General features: G+C 43.3%; 1 protein-coding gene across 4 annotated transcripts in view; it reads right to left on the minus strand.

Moving 5' to 3' along the window:
* The window catches only part of LOC147109246 (ena/VASP-like protein), a 354043-nt gene that overhangs the window by 251026 nt on the left and 84733 nt on the right, over positions 1 to 18284 (minus strand). Inside the window, exon 1 of one of the 4 annotated variants that reach the window (XM_086002992.1) lies at positions 15660 to 17571. The exons of 1 other annotated variant lie outside the window; for it this stretch is intronic. In XM_086002992.1, coding sequence (XP_085859118.1) covers positions 15660 to 15682 — 23 coding nt within the window. In that variant the 5' untranslated portion in view covers positions 15683 to 17571. Of the gene's footprint in view, positions 1 to 15659; positions 17572 to 18284 lie in introns of those variants that run through there. 2 more of the 4 variants (XM_086002997.1, XM_086003000.1) reach the window with 2 other exon arrangements.

Raw genomic sequence — 18284 nt, forward strand, 5'->3', positions numbered from 1 at the left:
GATAGGATTAAAAATGAAGGCAATGCAAGAGCTTCCAGCGAATCACCTGTGTGCTTCTAGTCATATACCTTGTCCACATTGAGGAACAAAAAGATTCTTTCAGGTCATATAGGGCCCAGCATTGTGCACAGGGGCCTGGATGGCAACACAGTGTGGGAAAGCCAGCAGTTCCCTCAAATTGTGTTGCTCTCTCGCGTTGCTGCCAATGGACCTGATGAATAATGTGTCTGTGACTTCCTCGATACATCTGTGGTCAGCAAGCTGGCTGATATTGCAGATGTTCTCAGCACTAGCTTGGAAGGAGCCCATACATAAAAAGTGAGGGTCACACTCAGCTTGATAACCAATGTTATCACCAGTGTTGTACCAATGTTACATGTTGTACAAAGGTTTTCCTGAAAGCGCAGCATTATCACAGCTTCCCTGTTAGACTTTAGCCTCCTTAGGCACATCTATACTTTCATTCGTTGCACCTGGTACAGAATACCTACTGTGTAGCAGGGCAGTGGTACTTGACTACAACCCATATGCTACCTGACATCATGGGTAGTCCTTTCCTGTTCTTACTGAGCATCCTCTGCCATGTCCAGTGCTAGTATAGTATATACTGAATGCAGTCTTGATATTGCAGAAAGATCTATAATGTGGAAAGAAAAGTTGAATCTATGCACGGTTAAGTGAAAATTCCAGCTTTCTCAGTGCAGCATCTTCTTAAAGCCTGGTCCCTTTGGTTATGATTCGTGCACTGCACCAGTGATGTGATGTGTTACGCAGAAATGTGGGCTGAGACCCTCTTAAGTATCCAATTTGACCCCTTAATTTCTTTACTGCATGATTTGACCACCATGCACTTTCGCCCTCCAGCAAGTTCCTTAGTGTCAGGAAACGTGCGTTAAGCAAGCACTGAACCACACTCCTGACTTTACAGCCCCATATTGCTCAATGGCAATATCAGTTAAACATTGGGAAGACTGAAGCCATCGTCTTCGGACCCCACTACAAATTCCATAACCGTGCCATCGATTCCATCCTCCACTCTGTCCGTCACCTCTGGTTCAACCAGACTGTTCGCAACCTCAACATCCTTTTTCACTCAAGAGTTGAGCTTCCAACCCCATATCCTCTCCATCACTACCTCTGATGTCCCCCAAGGATCTATTTTAACACACTAGGATTGCTTCTCATTAAAGCTTTTAATGTTCCTGGATGTCATTGAATTAAATAAAAAAGCAGTTTTTTTTATTTTGGGTATCCCCTTACGCTGTGGAAACAGGACCTTCAAAATTACTTCCTGTAACAACAGATCGAAGACAAACTGAACCTAATGTAAATATCTTCAACATTCAAAGCCTAACCAAACTAAGAATTGGCTTGCAACTGGCTGAGTCCTATTCCCTCACAGCTCTCTTAGCCTTATAGTTCGAAGGAGGTATGAATTATTCAAATATTTTTGCAGTACGACAAGATAAAAAAAAACTCTGAAATACTGGGTATTTTAATCTATGGATATTTAATATGCATGGACTGCCATTAGAGTTAGTTACTTGCCATTTGCTACACTGACGATTTTGCATTCACATTAATTTATTTGCATGTCAAGTTTGGATTACCTTAGAAATGGCCAGACTGCACTGCATGATTGATCGCTCAAATGCTTTGAATATTCAATGCAGTTACAGGATTTAGATACATAAAAAGGATTCACACTCTAAGATATTTTAAAATAGTATACAAGCTGACATATTGAGGCAATATTTTTGTTTCCACTGGTGTAAGCACAATTTTGAATATTTGAATAATATCTCCAATGAGCCTTCTCTTCTCCACAGTAAACAATCCCAAGCTCTTCAATCTCTCCTCACAGCTCAGATGTCTTTATGCTAGGTATCAGTTAGGTTGACCTTTCCTGACCTGCTTCCAGTGCCTTTATATCCTTGCTGTAGTACGGTGACCAGAATAGTACATAGTACTCCAGAATTGGCCGTACACGTGCCTTGTGCAGACTCATCATCACCTCTAGGATTTGTACCCTGTCCCTCTGGTTATACATCAAGAGCCGGTTACCGTTCCTTACTGCTATGGCACACTATGCTGTTGGTTTCACTGAGCTATGCACCTATACCCCCAGATCTCACTCCTGTGCTGTGTTCTGTAACCTAGAACCATCTGGTTTATATTCCCACTGTTATTCCCCTTCCCTAGACTCATAACTTTACATTTTTCCACTTTAAATAACATTTGCCACCAAGATTGAAACCATCTGTTCAGCTGCTTCTCCCTGCCCACCAAGCCAAACCTCCCCTAAGGCTTCCCCGGCCATAGACCTGAACCAGTGTTTTTCTCTAGCTTCTCTCCTATCTCCCCTTATGCCTTCTCTGAGCTCATCCTGTCAATGAGGCCTACCTCCTGCCCTACTGACCGCATTCCCACTAAACTGCTGACCACCCAATTCCCCTTCCTGACCCACATGCTAGGTGATACTGTAAATGTTTCCCTCTGCTCAGGTACTTGCTCCCCTCCCTTTCAAACCAATGTTCGCACCCCTCCTCAAAAAACTCATCCTCGACCCCTCTTGTCCTTGTAAACTACTGCCTCACCTGCAAAGTCCTTGACTGTATTGTCGCCTCCCAAATCCATGCCATCTTTCCTGCAACTCCAGGTTTGAACCTCTCCAATCAGGTTTCCACGCCGGCCACAGCACTGAAACAGCTCTAATCAAAATCATAAATTACATCTGTGACTGTAGTACACTATCTCTCCTCATCTTTCTTAACCTCTTTGCAGTCTTTAACACGGTCGATCACACCATCCTCCGCCAATGCCTCTCCTCTGCTGTCCAGTTCAGTGAGACTGCCTTCACTTGACCAGAATTTAGAAGTATATACATACATAGATATATGACTGTTTAGATATTTTGTTCAGAAATCGCGCAGTAATTTTTTTTCCACTTTTCTAATCATCTACAAAATTTAGAAATCAGAATGAGTCATTTATTTATTTATTTTATTTTTTATTTTTTTTAAAGAAGAACACTATTTCTGTGTACTATTACCCAACAACAGTCTAGATCTCTCTCCATATGTAGCTGTATTAAAAAAATGATCTTAATGACATTAAAATTATAGCTATTGTATAGATCCATATTAACAATTCATTTTCTTATGCTGAATATGTAAACTGATGTACCGGATTATAGCAATTTCAAATTTAAGTAGCATTAAAATTGCACACAAAAGGTTATTAATTAACCACAAAGCTGCAGGAATTTAGGGAATGGATAAGAAACTGGCTGATGGGTAGGAAATGGTACTATGTCAGAGTGGGGTGCCCCAAGGCTCAGTATTGGGACCAATACGGTTTCTAATTTACATAAATGTCTTGGATTCAGAAACTCAAAGTGGTCAAATTTGGAGGAACAGTGGAACAGCCGAAGGCAGCTCAGAAATTACTGAATGAGTTGTACATAATATACAAATGGGTAGAACAACGCCGAATGATATTTAATGCAGACAAGTGTAAGTGCTACACATAGGAAGAAAAACTAGACACTTAGGGCTCGAATTTCCCTGGGCGTGGAGCCGGGAATGGAGGTGGGTAGGGTGTTAAAATTGCAGAATCGGGGGGCACGAACCCTTCCTGCTCCCAACCCGCATCCATGCCCGTTTCCCAGGAGGCGGGTACCCGACCTGTACTGGGAGCTGCCTCCCCGAGGCGGGAAGGGGATTAGTGCCAATTAACTGCCTGTTAACAGGTAGTTAACAGGCAGTTTTTGGCCTAATCCCTATTTTTATCCCTGAAGTGTGGGCTTCCCGACGGCTCCAAACCAAGCCAAGTTAGCGAGGCGGACCGTCCGTCTGAAGGGCTTGGAGGGTTCGAGATGTCCGGTGTTCAGGTGAGTGATGGGTGCATGAGTGCAGAGGTAAGTGTGTTTGGTGTGTGCAAAGTTTTTAAATAAGTTTTACTTACCTTTACTTACTAACGCAAGCTTCCTTCCTTCAGGTCTCGGGAGTCCCTCATCTCACCGGCACAGAAAGCAGAATGGCCGTGAGCTGTCAAAAGCTGCAGCCTTCTGCTTTCTGTTCTGGAGAGATTCCTAACCGAGTCTGTGGAGAAGGACTCAAGTTAGAAGTCAGATTGTCAGTGTTTGACAGCTTCACAGAGCTGTCAAACACTGATATTTCATCTATCAAAAGCTCTTGACAGATGAAATGTCAATCCCTGACGTCACCTCTAACCGGGTGTCCCTTAATTGGCCTGCTGAGCCCACTGGGCGGGCTCAACAAGGTCAATCAAGGGAAAATCGTGTGGGTTGGCCACAAATTGACGGAGGCGGGACTACAACCCAAAAAGTGGGAGTCCCGCCTCCATCATGTCCCCATTGACAAAATCCAGCCGTAAGATTTTCCGTTCAGCTGCCTCTGCCACTTCCCCTCCTCCCCCAACCCACCGGGCCAAACTTCCTCTAAGGTTCCCCCCTGCCCTAGCCCTGAACTCGCATCTTTCTCTAGTTTCTCGACAATCTCCACTCATTACCTCTCCGCGCTCATCTTGTCCACGAGACCCACTTCCTGCTCCCTCGACCCTATTCCCACCAAACTGCTGACCACCCAACTTCCTTTTCTGGCTCACGTTAGCTGACATTGTTAACCGTTCTCTCCTCAGGTACTGTCCCCCTCTCCCTCAAATCTGCTGTCATCTCCCCTCTCCTCAAAAATCCAACTCTTTACTCCTTCGTCCTTGCAAACTACCATCCCATCTCCAACCTCCCTTTCCTCTCCAAAGTCCTTCAATGTGTTGTCGCCTCCCAAATCTATGCCCAGCTTTCCTGCAACTCCATGGTTGAATCCCTCCAATCAGGTTTCCGCCCCTGCCACAGTACCGGAACGGCGCTCATCAAAGTCACAAATGACATCCTTTGCGACTGCGACAAAGGTAAAATATCCCTCCTTGTCCTTCTCGACTTGTCTGCAGCCATTGATATGGTTGACTACTCCATCCTCCTCCAATGCCGCTCCACCGTGGGTGGGACTGCACTCGCCTGGTTCCATTCTTATGAATCTAATCGTAGCCAGAGAATCACCTGCAATGGCTTTTCTTCCCACTTCCGCATCGTTACCTCTGGTGTCCCCCAAGGATCTATTCTTGGCCCCCCTCCCATTTCTCATCTACATGCTGCCCCTTGGCGACATCATCTGAAAACACAGCATCAGTTTCCAAATGTACGCTGGCGACACCCAGCTCTACCTCACCACCACTTCTCTCGAATGCGCCACGGTCTCTAAATTGTCAGACTGCTTGTCCAACATCCAGTACTGAATGAGCAGGAATTTTCTCCAATTAAATATTGGGAAGACCGAAGCCATTGGTTTTGGTTCCCGCCACAAATTCCATTCCCTAGCCACTGACTCTATCCCTCTCCCTAGCATCTGTCTGAGGCTGAACCACACTGTTCGCAACCTTGGTGTCATTGTTGACCCTGAAATGAGCTTCCGACCGCATATCCTTGGCATAACTAAGAACGCCTATTTCCACCTCCTTAACATCGCCCAACTCCGCCCTTGCCTCAGCTCATCCGTTGCTGAAACCTTCATCCATGTCTTTTGTTATCTCTAGACTTGACTATTCCAACGTACTCCTGGCTGGCCTCCCATGTTCTACGTAAACTTGAGGTCATCCAAAACTCGGCTGCCTGTGTCCAAACTCGCACCCATCACCCGTGCTCACTGACCCGCACTGGCTCCCGGTTAAGCAATGCCTCGATTTCAAAATTCGCATCCTTGTTTTCAAATCCTTTCATGGCCTCGCCCCTCCCTGTCTCTATAATCTCCTTCAGCCCTACAGCAAACCCCGCCCCCCCCCCACCCCGAGATATCCGTGCTCCTCTAATTCTGCCCTCTTGAGCATCCCTGATTATAATCGCTCAACCATTGGTGGCCGTGCCTTCAGCTGTCTAGGCCCTAAGCTCTGGAATTCACTCCCTAAATCTCTCCGCTTCTCTACTTCTCTTTCCTCCTTTAAGACATTCCTTAAAACCTGCCTCTTTGACCAAGCTTTTGGTCATATGCCCTAATTTCTCCTTATGTGACTTGCTGTCAAAGTTTTGTCTTATAACGCTACTGTGAAACGCCTTGGGACCTTTTATTACATTAAAGGCGCTATATGAATACAAGTTGTTGTTGTTGTAGTAAAGACACTCAGCATTAAACATGTCGAACCAATGGAGCGCAGCAATCAATACAGCCAATAGGATGAAAAAAGAAACACTTGCATTTATATAATGCCTTTTACAACCTCAGGACATCTCAAAGTGCTTTACAGCCCATGGAATGTAGTCACTATAGGAAACATGGCAGCCAAACAGCAATGTGATAATAACCAGATAATTTATTTTTTAGTGATGTTGATTGAGGGATAAATATGGGCCAGGACACCGGGGATAACTCCCCTGCTCTTCTTCCAAATAGTGCCATGGGATCTTTTATGTCCACCTGAGGGAGCACGATGTTGGTTTAACATCTCATCCAAAAGCCTGCACCTCCGATAGTGCAGCACTCCCTCAAAGTACTGCACTGGAGTGTCAGCCTAAATTATGTGCTCAAGTCCCTGGAGTGGGACTTGAACTCAGAACCTTCTGACTCAGGGCGAGAGTGCTACCAACTGAGCCATAGCCAATAGGATGTTGAACTATATAGGCAAGGTGTGGAGATGCCGGTGTTGGACTGGGGTGGACAAATATAAGAAGTCACAGAACACCAGGTTATAGTCCACCAGTTTTATTTGAAAGGCAAAACAGTAGAGTACAAGTTGTTGAGGTAATGATCAACCTGTACAGTGCTCTGGTCAGATCACACCTTGAATACTGCGTCGAGTTCTGGTCATCAAGAAACAAGGGAAAGATTTGAGCCCTGGAGACAGTGCAAAGAGCCACAAGACTGATCCGCAGTGTCGGGTGTCTGAGTTATGAGGAAAGACCAGGGCTTTTCAGCTTGCAAAGGATGCGTCTGAGGGGTGATCATTTTGAGGCATATAAAATTGTTAAGTGTATAGAAAAAGTTAACCCAGCATATTATTTCAAATTGACTTGCAGGACTAGGAGGCACAGGTTCAAACTACTAAAAGGTAATTTTAGGACTGATATCATGTAATTCTTCTTCACACAAAGAGTAAATCGATGCGTGGAACAAATTTCCAGATGGAGTAGTGGAGGCAAAAACCCTGGAATTATTTAAGAAACGATTGGATGCTACCATGGGGTGGATGTTAGGATCTCGCTGGATCAATGAATTAAGATGGGCCAAATGGCCTTCCTCATCTGTAATTATCTTGTGAATTTATTCAGTCATCTTGAAGCAGTGGCCTTGGTCTTCAGGTGTTTTTCAGTTGTCATCTTTTGTGGGGCTGTGTCAGTTTATTTTGAAGCTGTTCATCAGCTTTTCTAAGTTTCATAGGTTGGCATAAATGAATAAAGATAAGAAAGTGAACATGAAACAGAACGGATAAAAGAAAGGTGGCAGAGATTTTTTTTAAAATTAAAATTGTTGAGAAGGAAAGATATTGTTTACAGCAAGCATTTTAGTAGGATTAGGACTGTCTATTTTTTAAAAAGTTAAATTGTGAGAAGTAGTAAGGAACCTATTTTGTCTACACATCTTTCCAACCCCCCATTCCCCCCCTCAATGTGACGGTATCAATAGGTAAGAAATTGAATGAGAGCCTGTGTTGTCCCTTATAACACTTGAAGAATGGCCACTGCAGAAAATGAAGCTACCTGTAAGTAGAGCAAGGTATGAATGAATTTGTATTTATATGGGCGCCTTTCACAACTGCAGGACGTCCCAAAGCACGTCACAGCCAATGAAGTACTTTTTGAAGTGTAGTCACTGTTGTAATGTAGGAAACGTGGCAGCCAATTTGTATATCTGTATTAATGATGTTCGTTAAGGGATAAATATTGGCCAGGACACCGGGGAGAACTCTTCGAAATAGTGCCATGGGATCTTTTACGTCCACCCGAGAGGGCAGATGGGGCCTTGGTTTAACGTCTCATCTGAAAGACGGCACCTTAGACAGTGCAGCACTCTCTCAGTACTGCACTGGAGTTGCAGCCTAGAGTTTGTGTTTTAGTCCCTAGCTTGAACTCACGATCTCCTGACTCAGAGACGACTGAGCCACAGCTGACACCGTGCCACATTGTTTTTCAGTTCACACTATACTGTATTTGATTACATTAGATGACTGCTGAATCATTAGCAATGCTCTAGTCAATAATCACAGCACTATAATCCCCCAGAATACTCAAATGTTCATTTCAAATTTTGATCGTCTCCTCTGACAGCATGACCCTTTAAAGTTTTAAATCATACTTCTTTTATAAATGGCAAACCAATATACTAGTGAGAGGACTAAATGTTGAATATCAACAATGAAATCTAAACTGGTGTTTATGCCTGGTAATTTAGCATGTCAGTGATTGTGTTCGAACTGAGTTTTAGCGCATGGGAAAACAATCCCTAGTGCGGTACCTGAAACATACATGATATGTCATTCACTATTGTTCAAATACGACTTAGGTTGCAATTGCTGGGCTCTGTAAAGAGCACAGTTTGAAGGAAAGGAATGTGTAATGTAATATTGGAATTCATCTCACTTCACAAAACATGAAGCAGGATTGCCATATAGCCATATTTTAGCAGTTACTTATCATTACCATTTTCACAGATGACAGCACAAACTGCAAATATTATTCTATATGTGCTAAACCATGCTATTCCTGATAATGGCTCATTTTCACATTATATTTCACACTGGATGCATTAATGCATGACTAAAAATGACTAAATCATGATAAATATTAACCACAGTCCCAATCTTCCAAGATTAGAAATATTTAAGAAATGAAAATGTAACTTCTCAATTTATTTGAATTTCCTAAAATATTTTATTGTATCTGTGCAGTTCTTTGATTGTCGTAGCTTATATTAAGCATTTCAATTTGTGAATATTGTGGTGTATGTGCCTTTAAGAGCCCCTATGTACTGTAATGCCGGTAGTGGCCACTCGGGCTATATAAGCCTGTATAGTGTCTTGTATCTTTTAGTTCACCTCCAGACTTTGTTCAGTAAACACCTGTTAAACCAGCTCCTGCATTCCGTGTCTCCATTAACACACGGATACAACAGTGGCGACGAATTGGAAACGGACTTACCTGCAATTCGGCAGCACCTCAAGGAGATCGATTCCTCAGACGAAGGTCGAAGAAAAAAAAAAGAAAAAACTCTGGTTTCACCAGGTAGCCGGGCTGGTGGCAGGTACTGCAATAATCCTTCCTGGGCAGCGGGCTGGGGCTCGATCGGCTGGCTCTGCAGCGGGGCCGGGCAGCGAAGGCAGAGGCAAACAGAGACGGAGGGTGGAGCACTCGGGAGACGGCCAGCGCTGCAAAGCAGGTCGGCGTTCGGACCAAGCAGAGGGAGGGAAAAGTCCCAGAGAGTCCGGCGGGAACGAGTCTCCAACTATTAAAAATATCTGTATAAATAAAAACCACGGAGAACAGCGTTGTCAGCAGCGGCAGCGGCGGGAAAGCGCGGGAGGCGCCTTTTTTCTCAGCAGGGAAGAAAGGAAAGCGCGGGAGGCGCCATTTTTTTTCAGGATGCCTAAGACTGGCAATATTACTGCTTTCGATAGTGATGTAGAGGATTGGACCACATATGTGGAAAGAGTGGAGGTATATTGCACAGCGAATAGAGGATGATAAAAAGGCATCGGTACTTCTAAATATAATGGGCGCAAGGACATACGGGCTGTTACGAAACTTAATCACTCCAGCCAAACCGATGGACAAGAATTTTAAAGAGATTGTTGATACCCTACAGGAGCACTTAAACCCAACACCGCTGCTGATAGCGGAACGATTCAAATTCTTCACCGAATTAAGAAAGCTGTCAAAGCACTGCCAATTCGGGGCAGGACTGGCAGATTCTCTTCGAGACAAATTCGTCTGCGGTCTCCTAAGTGAAGGAACACAGAAAAGGCTACTTTCTGAGAAAGTTTTGACACTGGACAAGGCTTTCAGTGTGGCTGTATCATACGAAGCAGCAGCAAGAGGAGCTGCAGAGATACAGCAAAAGCCACAGGACTTCGGCACCCATGAATTGACACAGGGTTTCAAGAGATGTTATCGCTGCGGCAGATCCACCCATGACCAGAGGGACTGCTGGTTCAAGGACAAAGCATGCAGGCAATGCGGAAAGATGGGACACATTGCACGTGTATGCCGATCTGGAAACAAAAAATCCACTGACAGAAAAAAAATCAATAAGGAAAAGTACAGAAAGGTACAAATGATGACGGACAGTAGCTCCGAAGACCAGAAGAGCGATAGCGACTCCGGAAACAAGAGACTAAGCTGTCTCAAATTACATAATGTAATTGCCAAAGAAGATTACCAGACCATTTGGGTTACCCTCACGATAGCGGGGTCCCCAGTTAAAATGGAGCTAGATGCAGGATCAGCTCTGGCCGTCATAAGTCGACGGGATTACGAGCGGCTATTTCTGCATATACCTTTGAAAGACACATCCATTATCTTGAAAACATATACGGGACAGAAAGTATACCCCAGAGGGAAAATAAGGGTGCCTGTTGTATACAACAGCAAGGAAATACAGAAGTTGTATTTATACGTTCTGCAAGATGGTGGTCCACCGCTGTTGGGACGTGAATGGATCAGGAAGATACGTTTAGACTGGCACTCCATTCAGGCACTGACGGTGACCAGTAAGAAAAAAAATGATGATGACGTCATACCTGAACGATTAAAAGACATCTTGGCCAACGCCAAAGAAGTGTTTCAACAGCAACTAGGAACCTTGAAAGGCGTCACCGCCTCAATAAAAGTGGAAGATGCGGCAATTCCCAAGTTTTTTAAGGCAAGGCCGATGCCATACGCAATTCGTCCAGCAGTCGAGGCAGAGCTGGAGAATTTGGAAAAGGCAGGCGTGTTATCCAAGATAGATTGGAGCGTGGGCAACACCCATCGTCCCGGTCATGAAGAAAACGTTGAATAATGATAAAGCTGAAGAACAGAGAAAAATTTGCATCTGTGGGGACTTCAAGGTGACTGTAAACCCGGTCCTTCACACGGTACAGTATCCTCTTCCGAGGATAGAAGATATTTTCGCCTCACTATCCGGAGGGAAACGTTTCACCAAAATTGACTTGGCACAGGCATATCTACAGATGGAGGTTGAGGAGGCCTCTAAAAAGTATCTCACGATAAACACACACAAAGGCCTGTACCAATACAATCGACTGGTTTTCGGAGTAGCATCAGCTCCAGCTATCTGGCAAAGAGCTATGGAGCAAGTCCTGCAAGGGATTCCGGGGACTCAATGCTACCTAGACGACATCCTTGTAACAGGAGAAAACGACAACGAGCACCTTGCCAATTTGGAGCAGGTGCTCACTAGGCTGAGAGAACGGGGCCTACGAGCAAATCGCCCCAAGTGCGAATTTTTCCAGAAACAAAGATCATATTGTGGCCACATAATTAACGAAGAAGGGTTGCAGAAGTCACCTGTAAAAATTGAAGCGGTCATAAAAGCCCCAGCACCTGAAAATGTCTCACAATTAAGGTCGTTCCTGGGATTGATAAATTACTATCATAAATTTTTACCGAACTTGTCAACTGTTCTGCACCCTCTTAACGAACTGCTACAAACGGGAGTAAATTGGAAATGGAGCGAAGACTGTAAACGTGCCTTCCATAAATGCAAAGGCTTGATCACGTCCAAGGAAGTTTTGTCTCATTACAACCCATCACTGCCAATCAGACTGGCATGCGATGCATCCCCTTACGGCGTAGGAGCGGTATTATCGCATAGATTCCCTGATGGCTTGGAGCGGCCGATAGCTTTTGCGTCACGCTCATTGAACTCAGCTGAGCGTAACTATGCCCAGATCGACAGGGAAGCACTCAGCCTGGTATGGGGAGTGAAGAAATTCAACCATTACCTACACGGACAAAGATTTACCTTGTTGACTGACCATCAACCCCTCGTCTCCATATTCAACCCTAAAAAGGGCGTTCCCATTATGACAGCGCAAAGGCTACAGAGGTGGTCCCTTTTCCTAGGGGCACACCAATATGACATAGAATACAAAGGATCAAAACAGCATGGAAATGCTGACGGTTTATCGCGTCTACCATTGCCAACGGTAGAAGAGGCACCTACAGTGGACCCAGTGGAGATGTTCCACTCAACCATAGTGGAATGTCTACCAGTAACAAATTCTACCATTGAAAAGGAAACGAGAAATGACCAGACTCTCTCACGAGTCTACGATTTAACGGTGAAGGGATGGCCAGCACATGGTGAACCACTGTTGCCAGCATTCTCGCAAAGAAGAGAACAGCTGTCAGTGTGCCGAGGAACCTTGATGTGTGGATCCAGAGTGGTGATTCCACCCAAACGCCAGGATAAAGTGCTAAAGGAGCTTCACGAGGGGCATCTGGGTGGAGTGAAAATGAAGAACCTAGCCAGAGCGTTTGTGTGGTGGCCAGGTATCGATGGAGACATTGAAGAAATGACCAAGAGCTGTCTAGGATGCCAGAAGGTCCAAAACGCCCCACCACAAGCCCCTCTACATCCATGGGAGTGGCCCTCATCTCCATGGCAAAGGGTACACATCGACTTTGCTGGTCCATTTATGGACTCAATGTTCTTAATCGCGGTTGATGCACACTCCAAGTGGCTGGAGGTAATAAAGATGTCCTCCACCACCACGGAAAAAACCACCACAGTATTAAGGACCATATTTGCCAGGAATGGGCTGCCTGAACAGATCTGTTCTGATAATGGACCGCAATTTGTGTCCGAAGAGTTCAGGAAGTTCCTAAAAAACAATGGGGTTAAGCACTACACGTCCGCCCCATACCATCCCGCCACCAATGGATTGGCTGAAAGGTTTGTCCAGACCTTCAAGAAGGCCATAAAGGCCATGGGTAATGAAGACATAAAACTACAGCATAAGGTAGATAACTTCTTGTTTGCATACAGGAATGCAACACAGGTGGTTACAAACCAAACTCCCGCCATGATGTTTTTCAATAGAAGACTAAGATGCCGGCTGGATTTGATCAAGCCAAACATCAGAAGGGATGTAGAGAACCGGCAATTTCAAGGCATGAATGAAAGGCCAACTAGAACCTTCCAGATAGGTCAACAAGTTTTGGCCCGGGACTACCGTACCGAGAAATGGCAGCCTGGAACTATTTGCACACGACTAGGACCGCTGATGTATACCGTGGACATTGGAGAAAGCATAATAAGGCGCCATGCTGACCAGATCATAGAGCCATCCGAAAAGGGACAACCTACACCACAACTCTATACGCCTAATGATGAAGCAGAGATACCCATAGTATCTACCTCCGATCCGGTGATACTGGAACCAGATGAACCCGACACTGGCATTCAAGTCGAATCGACCTTGCCAAAAGAACCTACTACACCACCGAAAACTATTACACCACCGAGGCGTTATCCGGACCGAGTCAGGAAGCCTCCAGAGAGACTGACTTATAATTGATTAACTGCAGCAAATGTGTAGATTATTGTTCTTGTAAACATGTTAATTAATGATTACTTAAAATGTTATGTGCTGGTTGTCTAAAAGGGGAGGAATTGTGGTGTATGTGCCTTTAAGAGCCCCTGTGTACTGTAATGCCGGTAGTGGCCACTCGGGCTATATAAGCCTGTATAGTGTCTTGTATCTTTTAGTTCACCTCCAGACTTTGTTCAGTAAACACCTGTTAAACCAGCTCCTGCATTCCGTGTCTCCATTAACACACGGATACAACACTTCTCTTTAATATGATGTCGCATGTATAGCGAAGTTTCTTCAAATTCCAGCATGGCTGAGCATCTGTAGCTGTAAATCTTTTGTTTACAAGATTTTTTTTAATGTTTGAAATTAAAATGAAGGCACAGAATTTTTACTTTAATGCTACTTAAATTTGGAATTGCTACAATGTAGTGCAGTTTACTGCCCCCCTTGAGATAAAGGCCAACAAAGCACTAGCCTTTTTAAAAATTACTTTTTGTACCTGTGCACTAGCTTTTAATGATTTGCATACGTGGACACTCAAATTTAGCCATCATAATTTGGGATCTCATAAGAATAAGACTGTGTTACAGCCTCAGATTATAGCCCTAGTGAACTGTTAAGCCTCTGTATTCCACACATAATATTCATTAATTAATTAAGTGTCTCATGCAATGAAGAAACGGTTATTTTTATTTAATAATAAACTTGTAATTTTAATTTTAAGATTTAGTATTAAAAAAAGATAACTGCAATGAAGACTGTGATCCCCAGCAGCTGGCTGGTGTGGAGTGGCAGCACAGTAAAGTCTCTCTGATCTTTGCTGTTAGAGGTTACAACCTACAAGGCTCTCAAGGAAGTAATTTCACTCCACGTTTCACCAAATTAAAACAAACAACTGTTCTAAATCCTCTTGTAGCTATATGATCAGTATATTGTAGATGCCAGTTTTGATTGCCATCATCTTCAAAGATAATCCATCACTTACCAATTATTGAGGCACATCTAGTTTAAAAAAAGCACTCAAGGCTAAAATAACTTAACCCTTTTGAGAATTTTTATAGGATTTTTGCACATCGGCATATATGTAACATGGTTTAAGTATCAGAATTTATTCAGAGAATACTGAAGATTTTATTCAAATTGTGTGGTGTTGTTTAATATTATAAAAGTGACCTATTTTCAAAGCAGCTAATGAAGGTTCAGTACAGAAAAGTTTACATACAATTTGTGGACTAACAACTTTACTGGTCATTAAATATTCTATATAGATATGAAATATAGCAAATAAATATATTCATATAAATATACTATGCATCATGCTGTAAGGTCAGAGATCTTTTCTATAAAATAATGACAACAGAACTGAGAATTATATTTAATTAAGTAAATGGGAGAATTTTGTTTAAATGGATGGTAAAGACTATTTGGAAGATAAAAATGAGCTCTTTATGGGCTGCTACAAATAAAATATTAAGATCTGGCGTTCATCTTCAGATGGACACAAGGCTCGTCTGTATTTGCCTTATAGTGATTTATGGTGCCAATTTGCAGCATGTCGATAACACAGGAGCTGTCAGTGGTATTAACTTGACAATGTCATGATGACAAACATGTTATCCTGTTCCTCAAAACTGACAACTCTACATAACTGAACTCATCACTATTTGGATTGAATTCAAACATACAATATGTTGCAGTGTTGAGGCAAGAATCCATTCATCATTGACCCTCTCTTGCAGCAGATAAACCAGTTTTTCCTGATTTTTTTTCTAATTAATTAAATTTTCGGTGTAGCCACATGTGGGCAAGCTTAATGAGAAACACACTTTTTTTATTATTTGAAATTCTTACTTAAACCTACTTGCAGAAAATGAATCAAATATTCAACGTGGAATCAATTCTCATCCATTACACATGAGGTTTCAATTCAGCTCATCAACTTTAAATATAAATGAAAAAGATCTGACATGCTGCTTGCTTTGTATAAAATATTACAGACATAGCCCTCAGCAGTTCAATAAAAAAATAAAGCATTGACACAGCAGGATTCCTACCTGAATTCTTCAGTTGGATACATGGCCTAATATAAAGGGTAAATCCTTTTGAAGAATCCAAAAAAAACCAACCGATCAGCATAAATACATGTCTGCAACATTTAGAAGTGACTGAGCCATAAATATGGATAAAAAGCATTTAGATAATCAATATGATGCTTTTCAGTAAGGCACACAAGTGTATGCCTGCAGTCTTCGTGCCAGAATGCTGCACATTATGACCAGCTTGTAAGGAGTAAAGCTCTGAACCACGTGACCATTCTAGCAAGTTTCATTAATGTGACAGCTGTTCATTCACTGAAACAATCTTTAATGAGTTCCTCCATGTTTATCATCCATTTTATAATTCACAAATTTAAAATGGTAGCTGTGGCAGGTTAAATACATTATTCTAAGCATTTCCTGTAACCATTTCACATAGTACTGCAGAAGACAGGTATTTATGCAGCATAACGCTGTATTAGAATGATTACCTACTCCTCAGGGAGAGAGCTGGGAAATAGATTCCGTGTGCAGCCCCAGTTGAAGAGGCAGGAGAGGGCAAATGGCGTCCTTCTCTGCTGTAATTTCTATGATTCCTTGTTTTTGCATCTATAAACAAATCAATGCTGACATTTTTTTTTTTTTTTTTTTTTTAAACTGTGTTGCTAAATTTAACCAGGTTCAGAATTGTATATAGTAGACAATTCAGATTTGGGGAAAGGGCAATCATTTGAAATGATCTTAGAGACCTAGCGAGTGAATATTTGTGAAAACCAACTCGTTAAAAGGAGAATCATTGTGGATTCAAGGAAGGTCCTACTGTATTTAAATAAACTGCTGGAGCTTTACAATCACATTAATATGACTTGGTGGACAAGGGAAATGCAGTTGATATTATACACTTAGATTTTCAGAAAGTTTTGGACAATGACAATTAATTCAAGAAGTGGGTTACAGAATGGAAGATGGGGATTTAAAAAAACATTGGCTTAAAATCAGGTGTTGTGTTTGTCTTTATAAACAATGATTATTTATTTGCAGGAAGTTCTCATTTGTTACAAATGTTATAATCACAGCATGGCTTTTGCTCCAACTGAAAACACCTAGTTCCCCCTCTAGTGTCTGGATGAATACACTGTAACCCATCATTCAGGGTTGTTTTACTCCATTGATTGTGATGTGGGCATTGCTGGCAAGACTGGAATTCATTGCCCATCCCTAGTTGCCCTCAGCGAGGTGAATCTTCTTTAACTGCTGCGAGCCGTGTATTGAAGGTGCTCCCACAAAGCTGTTGTTAGGTAGAGAGTTCTAAGATTTTGACCAAACGACAATGAAGGAACAGCAATGTATGTCCAAGACAAGATAGTGTGTGACTTGGAGGTGATGGTGTTCCCAAGCACCTGCTGCTCTTGTCCTTCTAGGTGATGGGGGTTGTGGGTTTGGGAGGTGCTGCTGAAGATTTGGCAACTTGGTACAGTGCATCCTGTAGACAGCACACACTGCAGCCATGGATGTTTATGCTAGTGGTTGAAGAGCCGCTCAAGCAGACTGCTTTGTCCTGGATAGTGTCGGCCATCATGAGCATTGTTGCAGCTGCACCCATTCAGGAGAGTGAAAAGTATTCCATCACACTCCTAATGTGTGCCTTGTTGTTGGTGTAGATGCTTGAGAGAGTCAGGAAGTGAGCTACTCGCCACTGAATACCCAACCTCTGGCCTGATCTAGTAGCCACAGCATTTATGTGGCTGGTCCAGTTGAGTTTCTGGTCAATGGTGACCCCCAGGATGTTGGGGACTCCAGATAGTAATGCCATTGAATATCATGGGGAGGTGGTTAGGCTCTCTCTTGTTGGAGATGATCATTGCCTTGCACATGCGTGGCATGGATTTTACTTGCCACATGTGCCAGGCAAGCTTGGATGTTGTCCATGTTTTGCTGCATGATGGCATGGCCTGCTTCATTAACTGAAGAATTGCAAAGGGAGCAATCATCAGTGAACAGCCCCATTTCTGACCTTATGTTAGAGGGAAGGTCATTGATGAAGCAATGGTAGTTGGGCCTAAGACACTGCTGTAAGGAACCCCTGCAGTGATGTCCTGGGGCTGAACGGAGTGGCATCTAATGACCACAACCATCTAAGTTTGCACCAAGTATGACTTCAGCCACTGGAGAGTTTCCCACCCTCTGCCCCACTATTCCCATTGACTTCAGTTTTACTGGGGCTTCTTGGTGTCACACTTTCCAATGCAGCCTTGAAGTCAAGAGCAGTCAATGTCAACTCACCGGTGGAATTCAGTTCAGGTCCATGTTTGGACCAAGGCTGTAATGAGGTCTGGAGCAGAGTGGTCCTGGTGAAACCCAAATTGAGCATTGGTGAACAGGTTATTGGTGAACAGGTTATTGGTGAGTAAGTTCCACATGATAGCACTGTTGACGACTCCATGTGATTTTGCTGATGGGGTGGTAATTGGTTGGTTTAGATTTGACCAGCTTTTTGTGGACAGGACATACCTGGGCAATTTTCCACATTGGCAGGTAGATGCCAGTGTTGTAGCTGGAACAAATTAGCTAGGGGGCTAGTTCTGGAGCACAGGTCTTCACCACTACAGCCGGTATGCTGTCAGGGCCTGTAGCCTTTGCTGT

Source organism: Somniosus microcephalus, chromosome 12, assembly GCF_052327205.1.
Source record: "Somniosus microcephalus isolate GS21.2 chromosome 12, FLI_Smic_1.0, whole genome shotgun sequence".
Lineage (NCBI taxonomy): Eukaryota > Metazoa > Chordata > Chondrichthyes > Squaliformes > Somniosidae > Somniosus > Somniosus microcephalus.